Source organism: Symphalangus syndactylus, chromosome 14 (assembly GCF_028878055.3).
Source record: "Symphalangus syndactylus isolate Jambi chromosome 14, NHGRI_mSymSyn1-v2.1_pri, whole genome shotgun sequence".
NCBI classification, from domain to species: Eukaryota; Metazoa; Chordata; class Mammalia; order Primates; family Hylobatidae; genus Symphalangus; species Symphalangus syndactylus.
Genome location: NC_072436.2, coordinates 72,113,023 through 72,139,433, shown reverse-complemented (window position 1 = coordinate 72,139,433; position 26,411 = coordinate 72,113,023). Strand labels below are relative to the sequence as shown.

Here is a 26,411-nt window from a genome sequence, read left to right as displayed (position 1 = left end):
TAGCCCCAGGTTGGAATTGACCCAAATGTTTATTCACCTGTTGATAGGCAAATTTTGGTATATTTATAAAATGGCCTTTTGCTGAACAATAAAGGAAGACATGCTGATTCAAGCAGCAACAGGGATGGATCTCAAAGACATGCTAAGCAAAAGAATCTAGGCCCCCAAAATACATACTGTATGAATCCGTCTACATAGTGACAGAATGTAACCACTGACAGGAAACATCTGTAGTTATCTAGGGCCTGGGGTGAGAAGGGGAACAGATGCAAATGTGCAAGAGGGAACTTTTTAGGGGTGATGGAAGCATTCTCTATCTTGATTGGGATGGTGGTTACATGGCTGTACATTTATGTTGGTCAAAACTAATTGAACTCTATGCTTAAGATGAGTCCATTTATTACATGTAAACTATACCTCAAAGTTAAGAAAAATAGAAATATCCATTTTTAGTGAGCTATAAGAAAACAGGCATTCTAAATGCTGCTAATGGGAATTGAATTCGCCTTTTGGAAGGATCCTTTGTATGAAGTTAAAGGTGTGAGTACATTCAGGCCCAGCAATTCCATTTATAATTTATCTTAAGAACATCACAAAGTTTAGAGTAGTAAACAATGCAACACTAAAGGTCCATCTTTAAGGCACTATTTCCGGCATATCTATATAATGGAATACTATGTGGTATTTTTAAATGTAAAGTATTTAATACAGTTTTTATTTTATATTGTTACATGAACTAAGCAGAATACCATGAAGAACATGAAGTATTAATTCAGTTAAAATTATACTTGGCTGGGTGCAGCAGCTCACACCTGTAATTCCAGCACTTTGGAAGGCCAAGATGAGAGGATCGCTTGAGACCAGGAGTTTGAGAATAGCCTGAGCAACATAGTGAGACCCTGCCTCTACAAAAAATGTTTGAAAATTAGCTGGGTGTGGTGGCACATCCTGTGAGACTGAGATAGGAGGATTGCTTGAGCCCAGGAGTTTGAGGCTGCAGTGAGCTATAATCATGCTACTGCATTCCAGCCTGGGCAATAAAGAAAGACCCTATCTCAAAAAAAAAAAAAAATGTATATATATATGTGTGTGTGTGTGTGTGTGTGTGTGTGTGTGTGTGTGTGTATTTAATGTTAGAAATCCTGATGGACTGTTTTATTTTCTCCTATGTTCTTTTTTTAATTTTTATTATATTTTTGAGATGGAGTCTAGCTCTGTTGCCCAGGGTTGGAGTGCAGCGGCACGATCTTGGCTCACTGCAACCTCTGCTGCCCGGGTTCAAGCAATTCTTCTGCCTCAGCCTCCCGAGTAGCTGGGATTACAGGCGTGTGCCACTACGCCCGGCTAATTTCTGTATTTTTTATTTTATTTTGAGATGGAGTTTTGCTCTTGTTGCCCAGGCTGGAGTGCAGTGGCATGATCTCAGCTCACTGCAACCTCCGCCTTTCAGTTTCAAGTGATTCTCCTGCCTCAGCCTCCCGAGTAGCTGGGATTACAGGCACCTGCCACCACACCTGGCTAATTTTTTTTTGTATTTTTAGTAGAGATGGGGTTTCACCATATTGGCCAGGCTGGTCTTGAACTCTCGACCTCGTGATCCACCCACCTCGGCCTCCCAAAGTGCTGGGATTACAGGTGTGAGCCACCACACCCAGCCCGATTTATATATATATATATTTTTAGCAGAGACGGGGTTTAACCATGTTGCCCAGGCTAGTCTCGAACTCCTGACCTCAAGTGATCCACCAGCCTCAGCCTCTCAAAGTGCTGGGATTACAGGCATGAACCACTGCACCCAGCTGATTTTCTTCTATATTCTTATTTGTATTTTCAAAATTTAATGATTACTTTACCAGAAAAAAACATTAAACCAAAACTGTATTTCCCAAAAATATTACCAAATAGTCATTATCCTTAATATAAAGGACTATATGCATTATTAGTAAGTACTACTAGGAACATTGGAATAAAAAATTGGAATGGTTCATTAAAAACAAAACAAAACAAAACAAAAACCATAGGCTGGGCGCAGTGGCTCATGCCTGTAATGCCAGCACTTTGGGAGGCCAACATGGGAGTACCACTTGAACCCAGGAGTTTAAAACCAGCTTAGACAACATGGTGAAACTGTCGCTATAAAAAATTAAAAACATTAGCTGGGCATGGGAGTGTGTGTCTGTAGTCCCAGATACTCAGGAGGCTGAGGTGAAAGGATCGCTTGAGCTCAGGAGGCAGAGGTTGCAGTGAGCTGAGATCTTGCTACTGCATTTTAGCCTGGGCAACAGGGCAAGACCCTGTCTCAAAAAAAAAAAAAAAAAGGAAAAAATGACTAACACCTGCAAAAACATTCAAATGTAATTAGTAATTAAAGAAATATAAACTTTTAAAGAGATACTATTCCTCTAACAACTTAGTGACAATTTCTGAATACCAGAAACAATCTAAGCATCCAACATTAGGAAAATATGAAAATGGTGGCATATCCATATGATAAACTTAAACAGCCGTTAGGAATTTAGGGTTGTCGATGATTCAAGGAAACGCTTAGAACAATGTTAAAAGGAAGATGAACTGGAATGGTTTATATACATTATGAGCTCAAATATGTAAAATAAGATGTATAGAAAAAATGAAAAATATTACCTTCTAAGTAAAGAAATTGAATTTTTCTATCTTTACTCAGATTTTTTTCTACAATAAGTGTTACTTTTAAAATCAGAAATTTTTTAAATGGTGAAATGGATTTATCATCTTACAATAATATATACAGCCTGCAAGCCCAAGGGATTTTATAAATTCTATTAAAAATACGTACATTCTAATGAAATTATGACTTTGTTCACAATAGGTTAGTGGTGGTATGTACAAATCAAAATCTCATTTTATAATTCACCAAGACTTTTAAAGAGGACTTAGTATTATTTTTGACCAGCACAAGGCATTGCAACTTTAAGTGCAACTGAATTTTACAATTAACATTTGAATTCCAAATTATAAAAATATTTTGTAATAAAATATACACTGAAATATAAACTTTATACTAAAAATATTTTATAATACTTTTCAAATACCAGCTAATATTTTGAAGGAAGCAGCTTAAAATCATGCTGGGTGAGAGAAACAATACTGAGATTTTTATTTTTTGAAATAAAAGTTGGTTATAAAAATAAAAAGCCCACCAAGCTGATTACAACCACAGACAAGAAAAACATAAGGCTTATGTCTAAAAAAATTTTTAAAAGTCTCAATCTAAGAATTCTCAGTAACAAAGGAGACCAAAGTTAAAATATGCTGATAGCAACAGTCAATGTAACTGCTGCTAACTATGCATATGTCTTCCTCTCCCCCATGCCCTAGCTGTTTATACTTCTCATTAGCCGTCTTCCTATTCTTTCTTTTGGAGCTCTATTTCTTGGACCTCTAACTACCTAGCTAGAATTTCTTCTTGTCTGGCTAGGAACAGATGCGGTCTTGAAAGCTGACATTCTTCTTAAAGAACAGGAACAACTATACAGGTTCTTCACTCCCTCCCCGCCCATCTGTCCCTTCTAAGGAGAATCTACCCAATAGGCTCCTGGGTAGTACAATTTATGCATAGGTATAATTCTGTATATTTGTATAACACTCTATTTTATGTGATACTTTCACATACATCACTCCACTTTAATCTTGTGCCTGGTTTTATCATCTCCATTTTATGGACAAAAAACCTAAGATTCAGAGAGGTTAGATGATTTGCCCTCAGTCTAGACTCCAAAGCCAGCCAATGATAGGAGCAGGACAAGAACCTAGGTCTCCTAATTCCTAGCTAGGAGCTATTTATCACTGTACAAAACTGCTGATATAAATGGTTATAGTGGACAGTTTTTTTTTCTCCCTGAATGAGAAATTACATGAATTGTCACAGGTAGAATGCTTTAGGGCATTGCTATGGACTGAATGTTTATGCCCTCCTTCAACTCCAATTCATATGGTGAAGGCTAAATCCTAACTGTAATGGTATTTGGAGGTAGGGCCTTTGGGAAGTATGAGGGTTATGAGGGTAGAGCCCACATGAATGGGTTCAGTGCCATCATAAGGGACATGAGAAAGATGATCTCTTTCTCTGCCATATGAGGATACATCAAGAAAGTGTCTATGGACCAAAAAGAGGGTCCTCACCAGACTAATGCCTTGATTTTTGGACTTCCCAGCTTCCAGAGTTCTGAGAAATAGATGTTTGTTGTTTCAGCCATCCAATCTGTGGTATTTTGTTTTAGCAGCCCCAGCGGAGGCAGACACTCCACCTGGACATTTTATTTGCTGTAGTCTTCTTATGAGTTGCAAGCCTGGTCCACTTTTTACTTCACAAGTAATGTGGAAGAGAACACATCTGATTCCAAGGAGAGGAGACTCATCTCTTGTCCTCAATAACAAATGAGGAATCCGAAGAGCTTGTTTTAAACAATTTTGGTGGTCTTACAACCCATTGGCACAGAATCTCCAGTGTACTTCTTTCTATTCACCATGCCACCTACTTCTACTGCAGACATGAAATTAATCAAGATCACTTAGAAATCCATTGACTTGGGAGGACAGAACAATCTTATTCATAGAAACATGATGTTACTTTATTAGTAAACAAATTCAGTATAAATATGCATCTGTGACTTTTAGTGTGGTGTGACCTATCAATTTCCACTGAATTTCAAGCCTTTCTATTCCTGAATTGTTTGAGGTTTTATTAGTAAATGTTTCCCATTTCTCTTCACTAAATAGGATTAAAAGTTCTAGGTCTTATAAAGTACATTTGTCTTTACAAGAAACTGTTAAACTTTTCCTAAGTGATTGTGCCCACTTTATATTCTCACCAGCAATGAGAGTTTCAATTGCTCTATATCCTCTCCAACACTTGGCATTGCCAGTCCTTTCAATTTTAGCCAGTCTGGTGACTATATAGTGATAAGACAAAGAAAGAAAATAAAGAGGCCGGGTGCAGTGGCTCATGCCAGCAATCCCAGCATTTTGGGAGGCCAAGGCAGGTGGATCACAAGGTCAGGAGTTCAAGACCAGCCTGGCCGAGATGGTGAAACCCCATCTCTACTAAAAATACAAAAATTAGCCGGGTGTGGTGGTAGGTGCCTGTAATCCCAGCTACTCTGGAGGCTGAGGCAGGAGAATCGCTTGAACCTGGAAGACGGAGGTTGCAGTGAGCTGAGATCATACCATTGCACTCCAGTCTGGGCATCAGAGCAAGACTCTGCCTCAAAAAAAAAAAAAAAAAAAAGAAAGAAAGAAAGAAAAAAGAAGTAGCAGAAATCAATGAATTAAGAAAGACTATAGAGAAAACAATGAAACTAAAATCTAGTTTTTTTGAAAATATCTTTAAAATTGATAAACCCCTAACAAAACTGAGCAAGAAAAAACACGAATATTAGGAATGAAAAAGAGGACATCACCATGGATCCTACAGACCTTAAATTAGGAAAACCTTATACTAATGATTTCAACAAAATGGACAAGTTCTTCCTTGAAAGACACAAACTATGAGTTGACATCTACCTAATGAGGAAACTGAATTTGTAGTTAAAAATCTCTCAGGCCCAAATGGCTGCATTGATAAATTCAGACATATAAGGGGAAAAAGCCACCAATTCCACATAAATTCTTTCATACAGCAGACAGAACAGTTCTCAAATAATTTTATGAAGCCAGTATTGCCCTAATTCCTGACAAAAATATTACAAGAGAAATTACAGACAGATTCCTCATGGGCATATATGTAAAATTTGTTTATAGTTTTTATTTGCTTGAAGTATTGGTAAATCAAATCTAGCAATATATACTGAGAATAATACATCAAAACCAACAGGGATTTATCTTCTGAATTCATGGGTGGTTCAACATTTGAAAATCTACCATATTAACAGAATAAAGGAAAAAAACCATATAATCATATCCATAGATGGAGAAAGAGCACCTGACAGTGTATCATTGATTCTATTCTCAGCAAAGGAAAGTTTTTCAACTTCATTAAGGGGCATTGACAAAAAACCTATAGCTAACTTTATCCTTAATGGCAAGAGACCGAGTGGCTTCCCTGTCAGATGGGAAACAAGGCAAGAATATGTGTTCTTACTGCCCCTATTCAGCATTGCATTCCAGGTCTTAGCCAGTACCTTAAGGCAAGAGGAAGAAGAGGGCGGTGGGGAGAGTAAAACGGTCTATCCAGTGAACAACTGTGTCTGCTAAAAATACTAAGCAATCTTAACGAACAGCCAGTAGAATAAGTGAATTTCGCAAGGCTTCAGGATACAATATTAACTTATAAAATTCATATTGCATAAAGAAATATGCCAGCCCTGAACAATTATTTCACCAATTTTACATGAAAGTTGACATTGTATTACTTACCAATAGTGAGATAAAACCATTTTTCATATATTTATTGGCCACTTGTATTTAATTGCCTATTTATATCTTTTGCTTATTCTTAATTTCCTACATCTTATGATTATCTCTTACTCATTTCTAATAATTTGTTGTATAAAGTCGTAGCTTTCACCAAGTACTAGACCAGACAGCTGTCACGAGGACCAACTTCTATATTTGGAAGGCTATTTCCCTCCACTCACATATACTCAGCCTCATTACCACCTCATGTACCTCCCTGCCTTCTTCCTCCAAACTCTCACCAGTCTCCCAGTGAAGAGGGCCAACAAAAGGGATTATGATGGTGATTCGTGCAGATAGACTCTCTACCTGGCCTTTCTCCTTGGAGGGACTGATTGGGAATTAGTCACACTGCTCTGTGAGATGGAGTTTGAGAGGCATAAAGTTGGGTATCACTTTATTAGCTCCCAGTACCAGGGCCTCTAGAATTATCTGAAGATCATTGCCATTAATGTAAGTCAGAAGGCATTTGACTATTTCCTGACTTCAGTGGCCACTCACAGCTTCAGCAGGCAGTAAAAGGCTGTGAAATGTCATTGACAGTAGCTGCAGTGTCACTATGGGCAGTGGCAAATCAAGGCAACACAGCTTAGGAGACTATACAGTTACGAATGATTTTTTCACCAGTTCACTTTGAAGTGTGATATCAGAAAAGAACAGTAACATTTCCCCCAAATAGCCAGTTATCCCAGAATCATGTATTCGATGATTTGAAAAACATTTTAAACTACTTGGTATCAACTCTGGACTCTTAAGCAAGACTCAAAAGACAATAATAGCTAGGATATGTCATCAGAGTTGAAAGGAAATATTAACTTAAAGCAGAACTGCAAATACTAAAATTGCCAGAATCTTAATGAGGTCTTAGAGGGCCAATTAAGCTACCTTTCACTTAAAATGTCCTGAGCACTGGGTAAGTGTGGAGAAGGTCATCATAAATGAGACTCTTCCCTCTCTTCCAAGTACTCAGAGCGCAGAGAGGAGACCTCCCCAACTCCTCTCTGGAGCTGACCTGGCTTGGGGAGACCTGAGCTGTAATTTCCTGTTCACCTCCTCATGCTACTACTGCTCCCTCTGGGCCTCTGGTCTTAGCAGGTTGGATTCACACTTCTTTTGCTCTAGATGTAAACAGAACACTAGGAAAGAAGATTAATTCAAACAGTTTCAAAAGCACTCGATTCAAAACTTCTTCCTATTTGGATCTGTAAAGCGAGAATTTCTATATCATTTTGAATAGCTGAAGCACAGGGTCTTCTTTTGTTTTAATGTGAAAATGATTCAGACTTAGTCGTTAAAACAAAGATATTATTACTTACCATAAGTCTTATTTGCCTGTCCAGGCATCCATTAAAAGGTTGCAGAGTCCAGGCGCAGTTGCTCATGCCTGTAATCCCAGGATTTTGGGAAGCCAAGGCAGGCAGATCACCTGAGGTCAGGAGTTCGAGACCAGCTTGGCAAACATGGTGAAACCCTGTCTCTACTAAAAATACAAAAAATTAGCTGGGTATGGTGGTGCATGCCTGTAATTCCAGCTACTTGGAGGCTGAGGCATGATAATTGCTTGAACCTGGGAGGCAGAGACTGCAGTGAGCCAAGATCACACCACTGCACTCCAGACTGGGCAACAGAGCGAGACTGTCTCAAAACAAAAAAGCCAGCCGGGTGCAGGGGGTGCATGCCTGTAATCCCAGCACTTTGGGAGGCTGAGGCAGGCAGATAACCTGAGGTCAGGAGTTCAAGACCAGCCTGGCCAACATGGTGAAAACCCCGTCTCTACTAAAAAAAAAAAAAAAAAAAAAAATACAAAAATTAGATGGGTGTGGTGGTGGGTGCCTGTAATGCCAGCTACTCAGGATGCTGAGGCAGGGAGAATTGCTTGAACCTGGGAGGCGGGGTTTGCAGTGAGCCAAGATCACGCCACTGCACTCTGGTCTGGGTGACAGAGTGAGACTCCATCTCAAGAAAAAAAAAAAAAGTTGGAGAGCCTTAGCTTAATTACTAGATGATTTGAGGGTATGTTTTAAGAAAAAGGTCTGTGGTCCCTAACTGTAACTCGTGAATCCAGCAGTGAAGGCTAGGTTTCTATATGTGAATTTTCACATCTAGAAGCAGCAGCTGATTGACAGTTGATTGTTCCCCACCATGATCACATAGGTTTTGGTTTGAGCACTGGTCATCTGTTTTTTTTTTTTTTTTTTTTTTTTTTTGAGACAAGAGTCTCGCTCTGTCGCCCAGGCTGGAGCAGTGGCGTGATCTCAGCTCACTGCAAGCTCTGCCTCCTGGGTTCATGCCGTTCTCCTGCCTCAGCCTCCCGAGTAGCTGGGACTACAGGCGTGTTTGTATCTTATTTCTAATAGGCTGATAATAAAGAAAATGATTGAAAATATAGGTTTTCTGATCAAGTCACCAGCTCCTATATTAAGTTCAAATTTTTATTCTAGTCTTGAAGCTTTCAGATAGCCAACACAATCCAATGACGTTTTAAAGTCACAAACATTTCAAACTTATGTATTAAAAAATATAGACACTGGGCCGGGTGCGGCGGCTCACGCCTATAATCCCACCACTTTGGGAAGCTGAGGGGTGTGGATCACCTGAGGTTCAGAGTTTGAGACCAGCCTGACAAACACGGAGAAATCCCGTTTCTATTAAAAATACAAAATCAGCCGGGCATGGTGGCACATGCCTGCAATCGCAGCTACTTGGGAGGCTGAGGCAGGAGAATTGCTTGAACCCAGGAGGCAGAGGTTGCGGTGAGCCGAGATCATGCCATTGTACTCCAGCCTGGGCAACGAGTGAAACTCCATCTCAAAAAAAAAAATATATATATATATATATATATATATATGTGTGTGTGTGTGTATATAACATATATAATATATATTTAAATATATATAGACACCACACTCTCATGGACAATTGTGAAAACTTGACATGTCCAAGTAAATCCAATCAATTAAGTAGCACATCCCTGGATTATTCAGAGTTTGTCAAGGGAAATGTCATCAGTGTGGGTGCCTAAAAAAAGTCAGAAATGTCAGAATTAAAACTGGAAGTAGGCTGGGTGCAGTGGCTCACGCCTGTAATCCCGGCACTTTGGGAGGCCAAGGCGGGCAGATCACGAAGTCAGAAGATCGAGACCATCCTGGCTAACACGGTGAAACCCCGTCTCTACTAAAAATACAAAAGAATTAGCTGGGCGTGGTGGCGAGCACCTGTAGTCCCATCTACTCAGGAGGCTGAGGCAGGAGAATGGCATGAACCTGGGAGGTGGAGCTTGCAATGAGCCAAGATCGCGCCACTACACTCCAGCCTGGGCATCAGAGAAAGACTCTGCCAAAAATAAATAAATAAATAAACACGTACACACACCTGGAAGATGATATTAAGGCTGGGCACGGTAGCTCATGTCTGTCATCCCAGCACTTTGGGAGGCCGAGACAGGAGAATCACCTGAGGCCAGGAGTTCAAGACCAGACTGAGCAACATAGCAAGCCCGTCTCTACTAAATATAAAAAAGTTTTGCTGGGTATGGTGGTGCGTGCCTCTGGTCCCAGCTACTTGAGAGGCTGAGGTGGGAGGATCACTTGCCGGAGGTCAAGGCTGCAGTGAGCTAGAATCATGCCACTTCATTGTAGCCTGAGACCCCACCTCTACAAAAAAAAAAAAAAAAAAAAAAAAAATTAGCTGGGTGTGGGTGGTACGCAGTGGTAGTCCCAGCTACTCAGCAGGCTGAGGTGGGAGAATTGCTCGAGTCTGGGAGGTCAAGGCTGCAGTGAGCTGTGATCGCGCTGCTGCACTCCAGCCTGGGTAACAGTGAGATAATAGCCTGGTAATAGTGAGATCCTATCTCAAAAAAAAAAAAAAAAAGGAAAAAAAAGAGTATCAGGATACTATTTACCTCTAATTAACTGTGTGATCCTAGACATATCTGAACTTGGTGGGCCTGAGTTTTCAATGAAAAATGTATTCCACTATCTAATCTCTAAGGCCACTTTTAGCTCTAACATGGTATAAAGATTACAAATGGTGGCCGGGCACAGTGGCTCACGCCAGTAATCCCAGCAATTTGGGAGGCCGAGGTGGGAGGATCACCTGAGGTCAGGAGTTTGAGACCAGCCTGGCCAACATGGTGAAACCCCGTCTCTACTGAAAATACAAAACTTAGCTGCGTGTGGTGGCGGGTGCCTGTAATCCCAGCTACTCGGGAGGCTGAGGCAGGAGAATCGCTTGAACCTGGGAAGTGGAGATTGCAGTGAGCCAAGATTGCACCATTGCACCATAGCATGGGTGACAGAGCAAGACTCCATCTCAAAAAAAAAAAAAAAAAAAAAGATTACGAACTTACCCTTAAGGGTGTTGCATTAGTTATTTTTTGAAGAAAGTCAGATTCTCGAATACTGTCATTTACAATCACACCAAACAGGACAGAAGGCCATTCAAGTCCTTGTAGAATTCTTTTTTGGTTGGACACAGAGGGGAAGGCTAGGAATGTGCCCCAGCATCTTAAGATGATTTGCATGATTTTAAAAAGTGAAATAAGATTCATAAATTTGAGCAAATTTTTAAAGTGGTAGTAATCCTTACATTTTGATTCAGTTGATTTTCAGATCCCCTTCACATATACATATTTTATAGTTGCAATTATTTAACATTAAATGTTATACAATTGTATATATTGTCTAACTACATATCATTGTTACAATTTTGTCAAAATGTTATACAATTGTATATATTGTCAAACTATTCACTGCTACAATTTTGTCAAAATGTTATATGATTGTATATATTGTCTAACTACATATCATTACAATTTTGTCTTTGTTTGTTGAGGCAGGATCACTCTGTGGCCCAGGCTGGAATATAGTGGTTTGATCATAGCTCACTGCAGCCTTGAATGCCTGGGCTAGAGTAACCCTCCCACCTCAGTCTCTGGAGTAGCTGAGACTACAGGCATATGTCACCACGCCTGGCTCATTTCTTATTTTTTATTTTGTAGAAATAGGATTTTGCTATATTGCTCAGGCTAGTCTTGAACTCCTGGCCACATGCGATCCTCTTGCCTTGTCCTCCCAAAGTGCTGGAATTATAGGTGTGAGCCACCATGCCTGGCCTCATTGTTCCAATTTTAATGATGACATAGGACTCTATCATGATGTATCATGACAATTAGACTACTCCCCAGATATTAGATATGTCAGTTGCCCTCTAACAAAAAGTGCTTTAATAGTTTTGTATATATGTCTACTTTAATAGGGGTGGAAATATTTGCTCAAAAGAAATGAATCTTTATGGCTGTTCCCACATATGGCCATTTTGGTCCTTTTAAAGTACACAAACCATTTTACAATGTTAACAGCAAAGAAGGCATTGTTTAGAAAAATGATATCATTGGGCCAGGTGTGGTGGCTCACCCCTGTAATCCCAGCACTTTGGGAGGCCGAGGTGAGAGGATTGCTTGAGCCCAGGAGTTTGAGATGAGCCTGGGCAACATAGTGAGACTCTATCTCCACAAAAAATTTAAAAATTGGCTTGGCATGGTGGCATGTGGCTGTAGTCCCAGCTATTCAGGAGTCTGAGGCAGGAAGGTCTCTTGAGCCCAGGAGTTTGAGGTTACAGTGAGCTATGATCATGCCACTGCACTCTAGCCTGGGTTACAGAGTGAGATTCTGTCTATTAAAAAAAAAAAAAACAAAAAACCGATGTCATTGGGAATTACTTTTAAAAAATAGATTTCCTAGTTTACTTTTCACTACCATTTACAAGAATGCACATTTCTACATTTTAATTTAGCTTCTTCTTCTGGAAAATGTTTTGTCAATATTTCTGTTGAAGATTGGTATTTTTAAAATATCACAGACTCTTAAAGAAGTGTCATATTTCTATTGTTTTATTCTCACTTTATACTGTATAGAGACATAGTTTCTTATTTTTATGATTTCTATTTAAAAATCAAGTTAATTTTTCTAGTCTATTTTGATTTTTCCATAATTTTAGATTTTATAATTTAACTTTCCCACCTTATTTAACCTTAATTTATATATTTATACCTATATCATCTTACAAAGAATTTAAGAAGGTGTTAAGCATTTTATAGAAAATGAAAAAATACACATAATGATGGTCTGAAATATAAGCATATTAAACATAATGCTTGGTTTGAGCTTAGATTTGATGCTGGGCTGTCTGCTTGCTGGTGCAAAAATTAAAAAAACACAGATTGTCAATTATCAGTGAGAAAGTTTTTGCAGAACTTTTTTTTTCTACCCAATATGGCAGCACATGACTAGATGAACAAGAGAGATGCCTGCCCTCTCCCCACCCCTTTCAATGAGCACTGAAATATCTCAGGTGGACCCACACTTCAGAAAACAGTCTGAAAAAGAAGGAGTTAAATCATCTCATCATTAGAAGGGAGAGAAATATTCTCAGTTTCCCAGAAGAAAAAAAAGTTAAAAAGCCTTTCTAGCTCTAATTTGTAACAAAAACAAAACAAAAATAAAAATGAAAACACTCTACATGAAACATTTAGGGCATTTAGCTGTGAGCTGTTTTTACACACAGCTGTTTATTTTATTTTATTATTATACTTTAGGTTTTAGGGTACATGTGCACAGTGTGCAGGTCTTAGAGCAAACTTTCATAACTTTTGAAAGCCCAGTGTCAATGTGCAATTCAGTTAAAGTGCTTCTAAACTTGTTTAAGGGTGTTGTTTTTGATGGCTTAACTGGTCTATCAGTAGCATTTAATATTTCTAGAGGTCTGAAAATACATTTTAAAATTCCGTAGAAATGGATGTTTTCCTCAGAAAAACTAATAGTCACTCAATAAAACCCCCAAAAGGCAAAAGTCATGGGCTAAATTGAGAGTTCAAGACATTCCTTCTAAATATCTTTATTTTTGGTCTTGACTTTTATGGGAAATTTCTGTCAGACTTTCAAGTAACAGTTAAGTCCTATGGTGTGTAAACTGTTTCACAGCATAAACTGTAAAAAATGTTCCTAATTCACTTCGCAAAGCTATTAACCCTAATACCAAAATTTAAGACTGTAAAGGCCTTCTAATTGTTCTTTGCTTTTCTGTCTCCCCTTCTAATCTAAGCACTGGCACTAGAGTGCTTTTAAGGTGCCTATCTTCTCACATTACCAGAAAGGGGACTACTCAACCCCTTGAAAGCCTGACAGGAGAAAATGACAGCCCTATCTGTTGGAAGCGGCAGAAAACAGCATCAGGACTGGCAGAGAAGCTGGAAATAACCTAGAAAATCCTGGAAGAAAGATCTGCAGAAGGAACAGAACCCCAAATCTGACTATAAACTCTGCTGTAATCCCTAGCTAACTGCATATGAAGGATAGTGGGACAGGGACACCCTCCAGGGGCCATTGAAACAGCAGACAAACCAGCAAAAAGTCAATCCTTGAAAGATAAAGTTGTGCTAAGATTAATAGTTGCTTTATATTTACGTATGTATGTATGTATGTATTTTGAGTACATTCCCTAACCTCAGAAGTAGGTGTCAGAGTAAAGAGTTTTGGATTGGCCAGGCACGGAGGCTCACTCCTGTAATCCCAGCACTTTGGGAGGCCGAGGCAGGTGGATCACTTGAGGTCAGGAGTTCGAGACCAGTGTGGCCAACATGGTGAAACCCCGTCTCTACTAAAAATACAAAAATTAGCCAGGCGTGGTGGCACGCGCCTGTAGTCCCAGCTACCCTGGCGGCTGAGGCAGGAGAATCGCTTGAACCTGGGAGGTGGAGGCTGCAGTGAGCTGAGATCGCGCCACTGCATTCTAGCCTGGGCGACAAAAGTGAAACTCAATCTCAAATAAAACAAAACAGTTTTGGATTGACGGAGCAGCTGGAGAAATAGGGGAACGGGGAACCTCAGGGTGGTTATATCCAAAAATCTCAGTATAAGCTGTCCAGTTCCTTGGCTGATTACTAAGCTCCATGGGCACAAAACAGACCAGGCTAGAAAAGCAGCAACTGGAAGTTATAAAAACTGAGCAAAGAGATCAGCTGCTGCATACTGCTGGAAGACAGAACTTGAAGTTTGAGTACAGGAATGTTCACTGCCAGCTAGAATACAAAAAACCAGTAATACCCAGGAGAATAAAGCAGAAACTAGAGTTGGTAATAAACTATCCACAATGTTAAGTTTGTAGCCAAAAATTACTAGACATGTAATGAAACATGAAAGTGTGACCCATATTCAAGAAAAAAAGTCAGGCTATAGTAATTTACTCTTAACTAGAGCCAGGTGTTGGATTAAATACTTCGAACCAGCAATTACAAATGTGCTCAGATAAATTAAGGAAAACATGGTCTCAATTAGCCAAGATAAGGAATCTTGAGAAACTGAAACTATAAAAAAGACAAATGAAAATTCTAGAGCTAAAAAATACTATAGAATTTAGAAGATAAGCACAAGACTAGAAATAGAATCAGTGAACTTAAGGATATATCAGTAGAAATGATCTAATCTGAAGATACATTAAAAAAAGAAAGAAAATTGAACATGTCCTCAAAGACTTATGGGATAATACCAAGCTTTTCAACATATGTTTAGTTGGGGTCCTACAAAGAAAGGAGAGAATGAAATATTAAAAAAGTATTTAACAAAACAATGGTTAATACTACTCCAATTTTGGTGAAAACATTAACCTCTAGATTCAAGAAACTCAGTGATCCCCAAGGGGGAGAAAAACCAGTTAAGATGCATCATAACGAAACTACAGACAAGCAGAACTCTATGAAGGGATCATTTTACTGTATATGTATTATACTTAAATTAAAATATTTCAAAGCAAACAAGGAAAGGGAATAAGTATAGGATTAGAAAACAATGAAGTAGAAAAACAGTGAAGCATGTGAAAAAAAAAAAGCTAGGATTTTGAAAAGGCCAGTAAAACTGAAATCTCTAGCTAGACTAATCAGAGGGGAAAAAAATACAAATTTTGAATATCAAGAGTGAAAGAGTAGGTCGGGCATGGCGGCTCATGCCTGTAATCTGAGCCCTTTGAGAGGGCAAGGTGGGTGGATCATGTGAGGTCAGGAGTTTGAGACCAGCCTGGCCAACATGGCAAAAGCCCGTCTCTACTAAAAATACAAAAAATTAGCCGGATGTGGTGGTGCGCACCTGTAATCCCAGCTACTTGGAAGGCTGAGGCAGGAGAATCGCTTGAATCTGGGAGGCAGAGGTTGTAGTAAGCCAAGATTGCGCCACTGCACTCCAGCCTGGGAGACAGAGTGAGACTCCATCTCCGGAAAAAAAAAAAAAAAAAAGAAAAAGGATCAAAGAGTAGCCATTATTAGAGATTCTAAGACATTGAAGAATGGTGGAGATTATAAACAACTTTATGGCAATAAAGTTGACAATTTAATTGAAATAAATGACTTCAAAGATAAATTACAAAAACTCAGGAAATAAAACCTGAATAGCCCAATATCTATTAAGGAAATTGAATTTGTAATAAAAAATCTTCAAATAAAGTATAATCTATGCCTTCATTGGTGAATTCTATCTGACATTAAGAAAAATATCATTTCCATATAAACTCTTCCAGAAAATAAACGAACACTTTCCAAATCATTTTATGTAGCCAGCATTACTCTGATACCCAAAACTAGACAAAGACATTATAAGAAAAGAAAACCATAGACCAATATCCCCCCAGAACACAGATGTCAAAAATCCTTAACAAAATATTAATGAATCAAATCCAGTTATACATACCGAGAATAAACCATGACCAGTGTTATTTTACCTGGGAATTCCAGGTTATTTTAACATTGAAAAAGCAATGTAATCTACCATAAACAGAATAAAATACCTTATGATCATTTCAAAAGATACAGAAAAACTATTTGAAAACATGTTATAATACGTTCATGATAAAAAACACTCAGTAAACCAGGAATAGAACTTCCTTAACCTGATAAAAAGATTTACAGTAAAGAACCTTACAGCTACTATATTTTGTATTGAAAAACAGAATGCTTTCTCCCTTAGACTGAGGGACAAGAATGTCCACTCTCACCATTTCTATTTAGCAGCATACTGCGAAGGTCCTAGCCACTGCAATTAGGCCATAAATAAAAGGAATACAGATTGGAAAGAAAAGAGAAACTATTTACAGATGACATGATAGCATATTTAGAAAATCCTAGGGATCCTCCAAAAACAGCTATTAGGATTAGTGAGATTAGCGAGATTAGCTAAGTCTCAGGATTCAACACCAATATACAAAAAATCGATGTTATTTCCATGTATCAGCAAAGATTCCATTTATAGAATTTAAAAATATGAAATAATAAATTTAACAAAATATGTATAAAGTCTGTAGAGGAAATACTGTAATATATTGTGGAGAAAATTAAAGATGACCTAAGAGATATTTCATGTTCATGGTATAGAAAACTCTATATTAAGATGTCAAATATCTTTAAGTTGACCTATAGATTTAATGGAAACTCTATATCCCAATTTTTGGAGGAACTGACAAGCTCATTCTAAAATCTATATAAAACACAAAGGACCTAGAATAAACAAAATAACTTTGAATAAACAAAGCTGGAAGATTTATGCTACCTGTTTTAAGGACCACAATATAGATCAAACAAGAGTGTTTTGGGTCTTCTATGCCTTTGGCATTTCCAAATTAAAAAGACATACATTGAGTATATAAAGCAACTAGAATTCTCATACACTGCTAGTGGATATACAAAATGGTACAACAGTCTGGATATTTCTTACATAGATAAACGCATACTTACCATGTGATTTAGCAATTGTCCTCTTAGGTATATACTCAAGAGAAATGAAAATGTGTTCACACTGAGACTTATGCTCAAATGTTCACAGCAGCTTTACTCATAATAGCAAAAGCTAAAAACAACCCAGATGTCCATTTATTGGTAAAGGGAGAAATTATGGTATATCCACACAACGTAATGTACTACCCAGCAATAAAATGAACCAACTACTGATATGTGCAACATAGGTGAATCTCAACATTATACTAAGTGAAAGAAGTCAAACAGCACTGTTCTGTTTACATGAAATTCTTAAATAGTTAAAACTAACATATTGAGATGGCGAGCTCAGGATAGGTTAGGTTGGGAGGAATTAACTGCAAATAATTTTCAGGGTAACAGAAGTGTTCTGTATCTTTATTGGGGTGGTGATTACATAGTAGCATCTACTTGTCAAAACCTAAGTAACTGTAAAGTTGGTGCATTTTATGTTAATTATATCTCAAAGTTGATTTCAAAAACTTCAATGAATTCCTATAGTCATTAGGATAAATCCAGTGGCAAAAAGGTTCTATATCATCTAATCCCTACTTACCTCTCTGGCTTTATCTTGTACCGTCTTTGCCTCACTCTATGCCCCCATGTTGGGCTTCTCATCCATTAGAACATATATGCTGTCTCCAGCTCTTGACTTTTGCAACTACTCTTTTCTCAAATGCTCTTTCTTTCCCCAACTCTTATTCATCCTTCATTTTTTCCTCAAGAAAACCATCCCGCAAATCTTGGACTAGGATAAGACCCTTGGTATATACTCTAACAGCATTACTTTTTTGCTATACTTTTCATATTAGCAATTATTTAGATTATTGATAATCATGTATAAAGTATGTTTCCACCCTTGAGATCAGAAGTTTTATGAAACCCGGATTATCTATTTTGTTCACCACTCTTCCCCGAGTCCCTGATATACAGGAAATCCTCAAATATTTGCTGATAAAGCAAGCAAATTTTAAAAATCTAAAAATTCTAAATAAAAGAACCTATAGAATTTAGCAACATATTAATAATACATGTTTAAGTAGGGCTTATTGTAAGAAATAAGGTTTAGTATTTGGAAGTGTATTACTTTATGTAATTCATCAAATATATCAAATAAGATAAATTATCTCCAACTACTGCTACTAGCTGTAATTGACTGCTAGTAGCAGTCAACATTATTCTAGAAACATTAGACAATGCAATACAACCAGGAAAAAAAAAAAAGAGACAATTATATTCAGATTCTGACCATCTATATGAAAAACCCAAGATGATTAGCTGAAAAATTTTAGTAAGCAAGTTCAGTAAGGTGGTCAAACTATATGAATACATATTATGAAAACAGTGTATTTAAAACAATGCAGTATTGGCATAACAATAGATCAATGGAATAGATTAGGGAGTATAGGAGGAAATCAAATTTTTGCAATATAAGAAATTTCTATGAAACTGACCTTTGGAGAAGTATAGATTTAAATAATTGTACATTGTGGGCAAATACTTTCCAATATAAAAGTATGAACTGAAATAATATCTAAATCTGTAATTCATCTAAAATTTAACAAATGAGACCATAAGAGTTCACATGAAAATACACAAATGCCACTGTGTGTATGTCTATATATAATTAATTAATCTGGGAGTCAAGGAAGACTTTCTAAACTGGATCTTAACTGCAAAATAATAAAGGAAAAGGCTAACATGTTTGACTACAAAATTTATAGTTTATATCGTAAACAAAGTAAAAATGCAAATATTAAATGAACACTCAAGATGTGATAAAAATGATGATTTTAAATTTATAAAGATTTTTCAAAAAATCAATAAGATACACTTAGGCAGAAAAATGGGTGAAAACTACGAACATATAATCCATGAAGGAAATACAAATAGTAAATGAACATGTCAGGATTTCAAATTAACAGTAAGTAAAAATTGAAGTATTTCAATCAGATTAAAAATATGTAAACATGGCAAACGATACCTAGTGCAGACAGAAATGGATACTAAAATACAGATGATAGGAGTGTAAATTGCCTAGCTTTTCTGGAGGTCAGTGAGGCAGTCTTATAAAATGCCTTAACATGCACATTTCTTCTAGGAATCAAGAAAACATTAGACAATTGTACAGTACTCAGTGATTTGTAATGTGGTTTTCTTTATAATACCAAAAACCAGAAATAATCAGCAATAAGTGGCTGAGGATAATTTGATACACTCATAAAATACAATACCCATACAGGCTTTAAAATGACATTCCATATATATATATGGGCATATATTTGACATTGAAAGATGTATACAAGTAGAAAAAAAGTACATATATGGAATGATACTCAAATATATATATTTAGTGACAGGGTCTTACTCTTGTCACCCAGGCTGGAGTGCAGTGGTGTGATCATAGCTCACTGCAGCCTCAACCTCCTGGATTCAAGTGATCCTCCTGCCTCAGCCTCCCAAGTTGCTGGCATTACAGATGTGGTATCACCACACCCAGTTAATTAAAAAAATTTTTTTAGAGATAGGGTCCCACTATGTTGCCCAGACTCACACATATATATTCAAAGACATAGAAACAACTTTCTAAGAACATTTATTGACATGTTAACACTTCTCTCTTGCGGGAATTATACAGTTCCCTCATTTTTGTATTTTTCCCTGTTGAAGGTTGATAGAACAACAGGGCACTTTCTAAAAATAGTTCAAACATCGGAGACAAAGGGATGAGCTGCTAGATTATTTCCTTATGTGACTGTTGTGGTTTTTAAAAGTATATTGGGGACTGGGAACACTTTAAGGTTCTAAAGGTTAGATAGGCATTTCTCAAAGTACATTCCCACACCATCCTCTTCAGGATCTGGTATGCTTGCTAAGAGTTTCTCTGTCCCCACCCTAGCTCTACTGAGCTAAGATCACTGGAGAGGGAACCTAGGACTGGAATTTTAAACAAACTCCCAAGGAGATTCTCATGCATACTGACATTTGAAAACCCCTGTGATACTTCCTATAAAGCTAGAGGGCAGACAGTTGAAGGTTGTTCTTGCAGAGGGAAAAGGCTGCCCAGTTTGCAAGCAGCAGTTTAGGTGAACTTTCCTTTTCCTGTGCTTTAGCAAGCTTGCTTCATCACCTATTTATTAGGTTTGCACATACAGTTAAATCTATGTCTTGACTCTATCCTTTCTACCAATTTGTTTTTTCTTACTTGGGGCCATATTACCAGAGTATATCATTTTATTATATATGATATCTGATAGGATTACCAGATATCATATATAATAAGTATATTATATATAATATAGGTGTATATATATTATATATTATATAGGCATATATATAATAGGTGTATATTATATATAATAGGTGTATTATAGGATATTATATATAAGAGCTGTATTATTTCCCATGACACTTTTTTTGGCTCCTCCATTTAGCTTTAAGTAGCAAAGTGTCATTCAAATCAGCTTTCTCTTAACCAGAAAATTGTGGCCTACTTGGAATCAGAAACTTTTCACGGCCAATTATCTAAACCAGTTCTGATGCAGACTAAACTGGGAAAATGGCAATATAGGTACTCTTTCTTCCAGAACCATCTGCTTCTACTTATGGTGTCTTTTCAGCATCTACGGGTTCGTCTGTCATGCAAAAGAGCATTAATTAAGTAGTTCTCTCTCCAGCAGATACTTGAAGGAAATCCACAACTCAATTTCCACAGTAATTGGCTCCCAACACACCTTTACTTAGAGAGAGATAGTGATTGTTTTCTTTTCTGTGGTTTCCATTTTCCATGGCACCATACTCCTATACCCCCAAGCAGGCCTTACCGGCATGGTGATCTGGATGGGTTGCCGTTCTCCACTCTTGGTTGGGGTCACACCTTCTGTGTCATATGTACCCGTATAAACAACTCTGTCCCCATCAGGCTCTTTAGATTTCAGTTCCAGTGGGACAAGAACACCGCCAATGGAAATATTCCTGCAATAGACTTGAGTTGACCACATATGGTTGAAATTAGCCTAGGCACCCTGTCCTGTTTTGGACCAAAACTCTAGGCAGGAAACTTATAAGGTTTCGCTAAGGGGGGCACTGTGGTGTGGGAGAAAGTTCTGCAAGTTCAGGAGGCAGTGCTTCTCCTATTTATGAATTAAAAACCTACCTATCCCCAGCCCCAGACATTAGGATTCAGTTGGCCTGGGATGTAGTTTGGACACTGGTACATTTATTTTAAGGTTATCTAGGTGATCTTAACATGCAGGTAGGATTGAGAATACTGACCTCGTCCTCTATTACTTTTTTTCTCCTGTTGCAACAATCAGGGGTCCTATGATGTGGAGTACCTCAAGCCTTCTACACCATCAGAAATTCTCACTGGCATCATTCTTTTGTGTTAGGATAATGGTTCTCAAAACCAACTCCCTGGACCAGCAGTATTAGCATCACCTGCAGACCTTAGAAAACAAATTCTTAGGCCCTACCATAGACTAAACTAGAAACTCTAGGGACAGCTCCAGCATCTGTGTTTTAACAAGCCCTCCAGGTGATTCTGATGTATACTCAGGTTTGAGAACCACAGGGTTAGAGTTGAGAAATCCTTGATAGCATTAAAATGTAACCAGAAAAAATAGTTTTATTCCTAACAAATTAACTTTTAGATTAGTTTGAACACTAGAGGAATACTCTGAAAAAAAAAAAAAAATGGAATATATTAACAGATAACTCCGGGGATAAGGTTGGCAGGAAAGAAGGGAAAGGAAAAGCCTGGATTATATCCAGGTGCACAGAACACTGGGAAATGTGAGAATAAAGGGTGCATGGAGCTGTGGGGGATACTGACAAATAGATGAACCAGAAGTACCAGAAACCATCCAAATTTGGTTTTAGGTCCTTGCACCTTGGAAGGCTAATACAAGTTTATTGAATTAAAACGTAAGCTATAAGTAGTATCTGATGAATTCAAAGTCCTTCCACCCCCGCAATAATGCCCACCATGTAGTAGATACAATAAATGCTGGTTTATTTTCTCTCTGCAGACTAGACTTTGGTAGGTAGAAGCGAGAGGTAAAGAGCTCCACCCGCAGTTCTTCCCGGTAGGCTACTGCATGCTTCCACACACTTTCCCGCCAGAGGTTTACTGGGTGCATCATCCAGCGGTCGCTGGGAAGAAATCGTCCCTGCCATGGATAAACCAAAAAACATCCTCTTGCTGTGAGGATGTTGCTAATCCCAGGCACCATCAGCAGCCTGAACAAACAACTCAGGAGAAAAAGAAAAGCATACGGCATGGAAAACCGTGAAACTAGGCCAGAGAAGGGGCGGCCGTTCTCTTACTAGTGTCTGCTGCTCCATCCCAGGGTCCCAGCCACGGAATGGCGAAGGGAGCGGGGAGCATCCCTCAGGGAGCCCCAGTAACCACCCCTCCCCTGCCTTTCCACCTCATTCCTCCTTTCTCCCTTCTTCAGCCTTGCGGGCAGACCCGGTGGGCCGTCTGGACCGCGCGCAGGAGGGCTGGGATTGCGGTGTGTGAACCCTGCGGACCTCTCCCATCTGCTCCACCCCGACCGCCTGCGGTTCCGCACCCAAGGCTGGACAGAAGGCAGGAGAAATTTATAAGAAACAGACAAGCAAAAACCCTGGCTTCTTGTCACTGATTTTAAAGTACCCACTGAGGTCACTGCGATGGGTGGAGGGAAGCGAGGATGGAGGAATACAAGCCAAAGGGAAGGAAGGGGACGAAGGCGGACAGGGAGTGACCTCTTCCTCCAACCCCCGGGCCCGCTGGGAGCGGCGCGAGGCCAGAGGCCCCTGGGAGGCTCGGGCTGTCCTGGGGGCCTCAGTCCTCTGCCTGTATCCCATGGGGTACCCTGCTGCCACCAGGCGCCCCGCACTCACTCGACCTGCAGCGTGCTGGGCTTAATCTTCACCTCAACCTTGTAGGAGGAGCCGGTGAGCAGCTTGATGGTGCGGTTCTGGCCGAAGCGCTGCCCGTCCACCTTGTAAAAGACCGGGCCGTCATTGGGCTGGATGCGCAGAGCGATGGAGAGGCGCACGAGGCCCGGCAGGTCCCCCATGTCTGGGCGAGGGTCTGGCGCGGCGGCTCCGGGGGGCGGAGGACAGCGCGGGCTGCGGCCGAGTGGCTGGAGCGCGAGGGGCGGAGAGGAAGCGCGGGGAGGGTGAGGGAGGTGGTGGAGCTGAGGCTGCCGCTAGGAACCCGCGCCGTCGCCGCCGTCCGCCCGGGCTTTTGAGGAGCAGCTCCTTAGGCTGTGGCCCCCCTCCCCACTCGGCGAGGAAGCGGGCCCAAGAAACGGCTCCAAGGCCGCGCGCTTCCCCATCCCCCGCTCCGGTGCGGCGCCCTCCGCGCACTCGAAGGCTCGCTCTGGCCCGCAGGCCGCCGCGCACATCCGTGCAGCTGGGGGCGAGGGAGTTAATCCTGTTTACGCACCACAATCCCCTTCAGCTGGGGAAGCGGACATTTAGGCTCCTCCTATAACAGCCCCGGGCAGGAGGAGGAGAGGCTTGGGAGGCACTGGGAAGGCGCTGGAGTTAAGCGACCACTATGCCAAGGAGCGAGACCCCCGGAATCTGGATACCGCCTCGGCCAACTACGTTGAGGTGGACACTGCTGCTCGCGGATCTGGCGCCAGCCAAGCGGGAGGAGGCTGAGGGGGGGAGGGGGGAAAGGGAGGCGGGAAGGGGGAGACAGGAAACCGCTAGCCGGTGATTTAAATTTCAGGAAATATGAGTCTTTCCAAAGCTTAGGGGAAATGGCCGAGGAAAGGCGCAATTCCACGTGATGGAGCCACACTGGATTAGGAATGGATGCAAGAGAAAAAAAATAACCATATTCAAGGAGCTACATCTTCTTGTGGGTGTACATTTCCATTATACATATGCTCGTCTCAAAAATGACACATACATAAATATATGTAATGAATCACATATATTTACACAGATTTTGAAGGGTGATCTATTAACCCTGTAAAAGGCAACTGACATGAGCCTAAGGCATTCTGGTGACAAAATGGCCAAGAGGTGGGATGGGTCAAAGGATTATTGGCAGGGCGCCCTATGCGACACCGCAGAGTTTAGATTTGCATATTAAGCGTGATTAGACAGTTTTCGCGGCAGAGGTCGGTTGACAGCTGACTTTTGGAAGCGAGGGGAGACTCAGGGGGTGAGGACTGTACTGGGAATGGCTTCCCAGAGCAGAGAGAGCACCTGCTTCAGCACCACCCAGGTGGATAGTACCAGAGCCAGGGAGCACATCTGGCTAGTGAGAACAAATGGGTAGGGATGCATTTGCTTGGCAGTTTTTGTTTACCCAAGTTAGACTGCTTTTTTTTTTTTTTTAAGAAATAATAAGCTATACATATAATATATATATGTAATATGGGTGTTTATTGCAACATTGGTTGCAAAAATAAAAATAAAACCTAAATGAAATGTTAACCAATAAATAAATGGCTGAATAAATTCTTATATACCCATACTATAGAACGTTACACAACTATCAAAATAATGAAATATAGGTTGCATTGGCAAACACATAGGCAAAAACTGTTAATGACAAAAGTGGGGTGGCTGGGAAACAAAGCCTGAGGGCGAGGATTTTGTCTGTTTTGTTTGTTGCTGTTTCCCCAGCATGCCAAAACAGTGCCTGACACATAGTAGGTGCTCCAGAAATCGTTGTTGAATTGACTTATGGTTGTGGTCTTAATCATGTCCATATGTAAATTCTTTCGTGTCTTTAAAATTAGTTAGATCCTTGTGATTTACCTGGAATGATGAAAGGAAATCTAATTGCAAGTAGCATCTCTAGTGTTTTAGAACAATGAAAATTTAAAAAGAATATAAATGCGTATGTTTGTATTAGCTCTTTTAAAAGAATGAGAGAGTTACACAGTAAAATTAATGTTGGTTATTGTGATGTATGAGTAGTGGAAAGAGGGTGAGTATCTTTTTGGGGTCATTTAAAAGCCTTTTTGGAGATTTTGCCTTTTTTCCTCAACCTTTTGTTTAGCAACCCCACAATCTCAAGCCAACTTCCACCTGTGTATCAAAAAGAGCATTGGACCTGGAGGAGGATGACTCCATTTTAAAACCTGGTTCTAAGGCCGGCATGGTGGCTCATGCCTGGAATCCCGGCACTTTGGGAGACCAAGGCGGGCAGATCATTTGAGGCCAGGAGTTCAAGACCAGCCTCACCAAAATGGCAAAACCTATCTCTACTAAAAATACAAAAAATTAGCCAGGCATGGTGGCGCACGCCTGTAGTCCCAGCTACTTGGGAGGCTGAGGCATGAGAATCACTTGAGCTGGGGAGGCAGAGCTTATAGTGAGCCGAGATCACGCCACTGGCACTCCAGCCTGGGCAACAAAGTGAGACTCCGTCTGAAAAAAAAAAAACCCACACAAAAACAAAAACAAAAAACTCTGGTTCTAGCCTGGCTAGGCAGTGCACTCTTGTAGTCTCCACTACTTGGGAGGCTCAGGTGGGAAGATCACTTAAGCCGACGAGTTTGAGGCCAGTATGGGCAACATAGTAATACTACCATCTCATAAATAAAATAAAATAAAAAAACCTAACTCTGCCACTTTTTAGTTTCTTTATGCAAATAACTTAACATCTTTATGTTTCAATTTTCATCCTTTGTAAAATGAGGATTAAAATACCTCCTTCCCAACATTGTGAGAATTGAATGAGGAAATGGAAATTGTTTGAAAAAAATAAATTACTTTTCAAATACAAGGTGTTACTAATGCTGGGCAATGTCCATTAGGAATAGCATTTTCAGGACCATACAATGTAATGTCTTAAAATGAAATTAATAAATGTAAAAGTAATTGGAAAATTTATCATCACTGATACATATGTGCAAAGAATATGAATATGGAGTCTGATGGATCTGTGTTTGTGTTGCCAGATCTGTGGATTACAAGCTGACTGACCTTGAGCAAAGCTGCTTTAGTCTCTTGGAGCCCCAGCTTTTTCATTTGTAAAATGATGATGGTGACATAGATGATGCTCATAGAACCAAATGAAATTGTGTAAAACATGCAAGAATATCAGGCCCATATAGACACTCAATACATTGTTACTGTTTTTATTTAAAAATATACTTACTGAATATGTAGCAACTTTTAGTTTAGATTCAGGTTTGTTACTGGAGTATATTGCATGATGCTGAGG

General features: G+C 39.6%; 1 protein-coding gene across 4 annotated transcripts in view; it reads right to left on the bottom strand.

Annotated features, from left to right (window-relative positions):
* The window catches only part of CNRIP1 (cannabinoid receptor interacting protein 1), a 35,660-nt gene extending 11,779 nt beyond the window's left edge, over window positions 1-23,881 (bottom strand). Inside the window, exons 1-3 of one of the 4 annotated variants that reach the window (XM_055242781.2) lie at window positions 23,664-23,869; window positions 23,146-23,358; window positions 21,049-21,199 (exon numbers count right to left, since the gene is read on the bottom strand). In XM_055242781.2, the coding sequence (XP_055098756.1) occupies window positions 21,049-21,199; window positions 23,146-23,237 (243 nt within the window). In that variant the 5' untranslated portion in view covers window positions 23,238-23,358; window positions 23,664-23,869. Of the gene's footprint in view, window positions 1-21,048; window positions 21,200-23,113 lie in introns of all 4 variants that reach the window. The other 3 variants (XM_055242779.2, XM_055242782.2, XM_055242780.2) reach the window with 3 other exon arrangements.
* Between the last annotated feature and the right edge of the window lie 2,530 nt (window positions 23,882-26,411).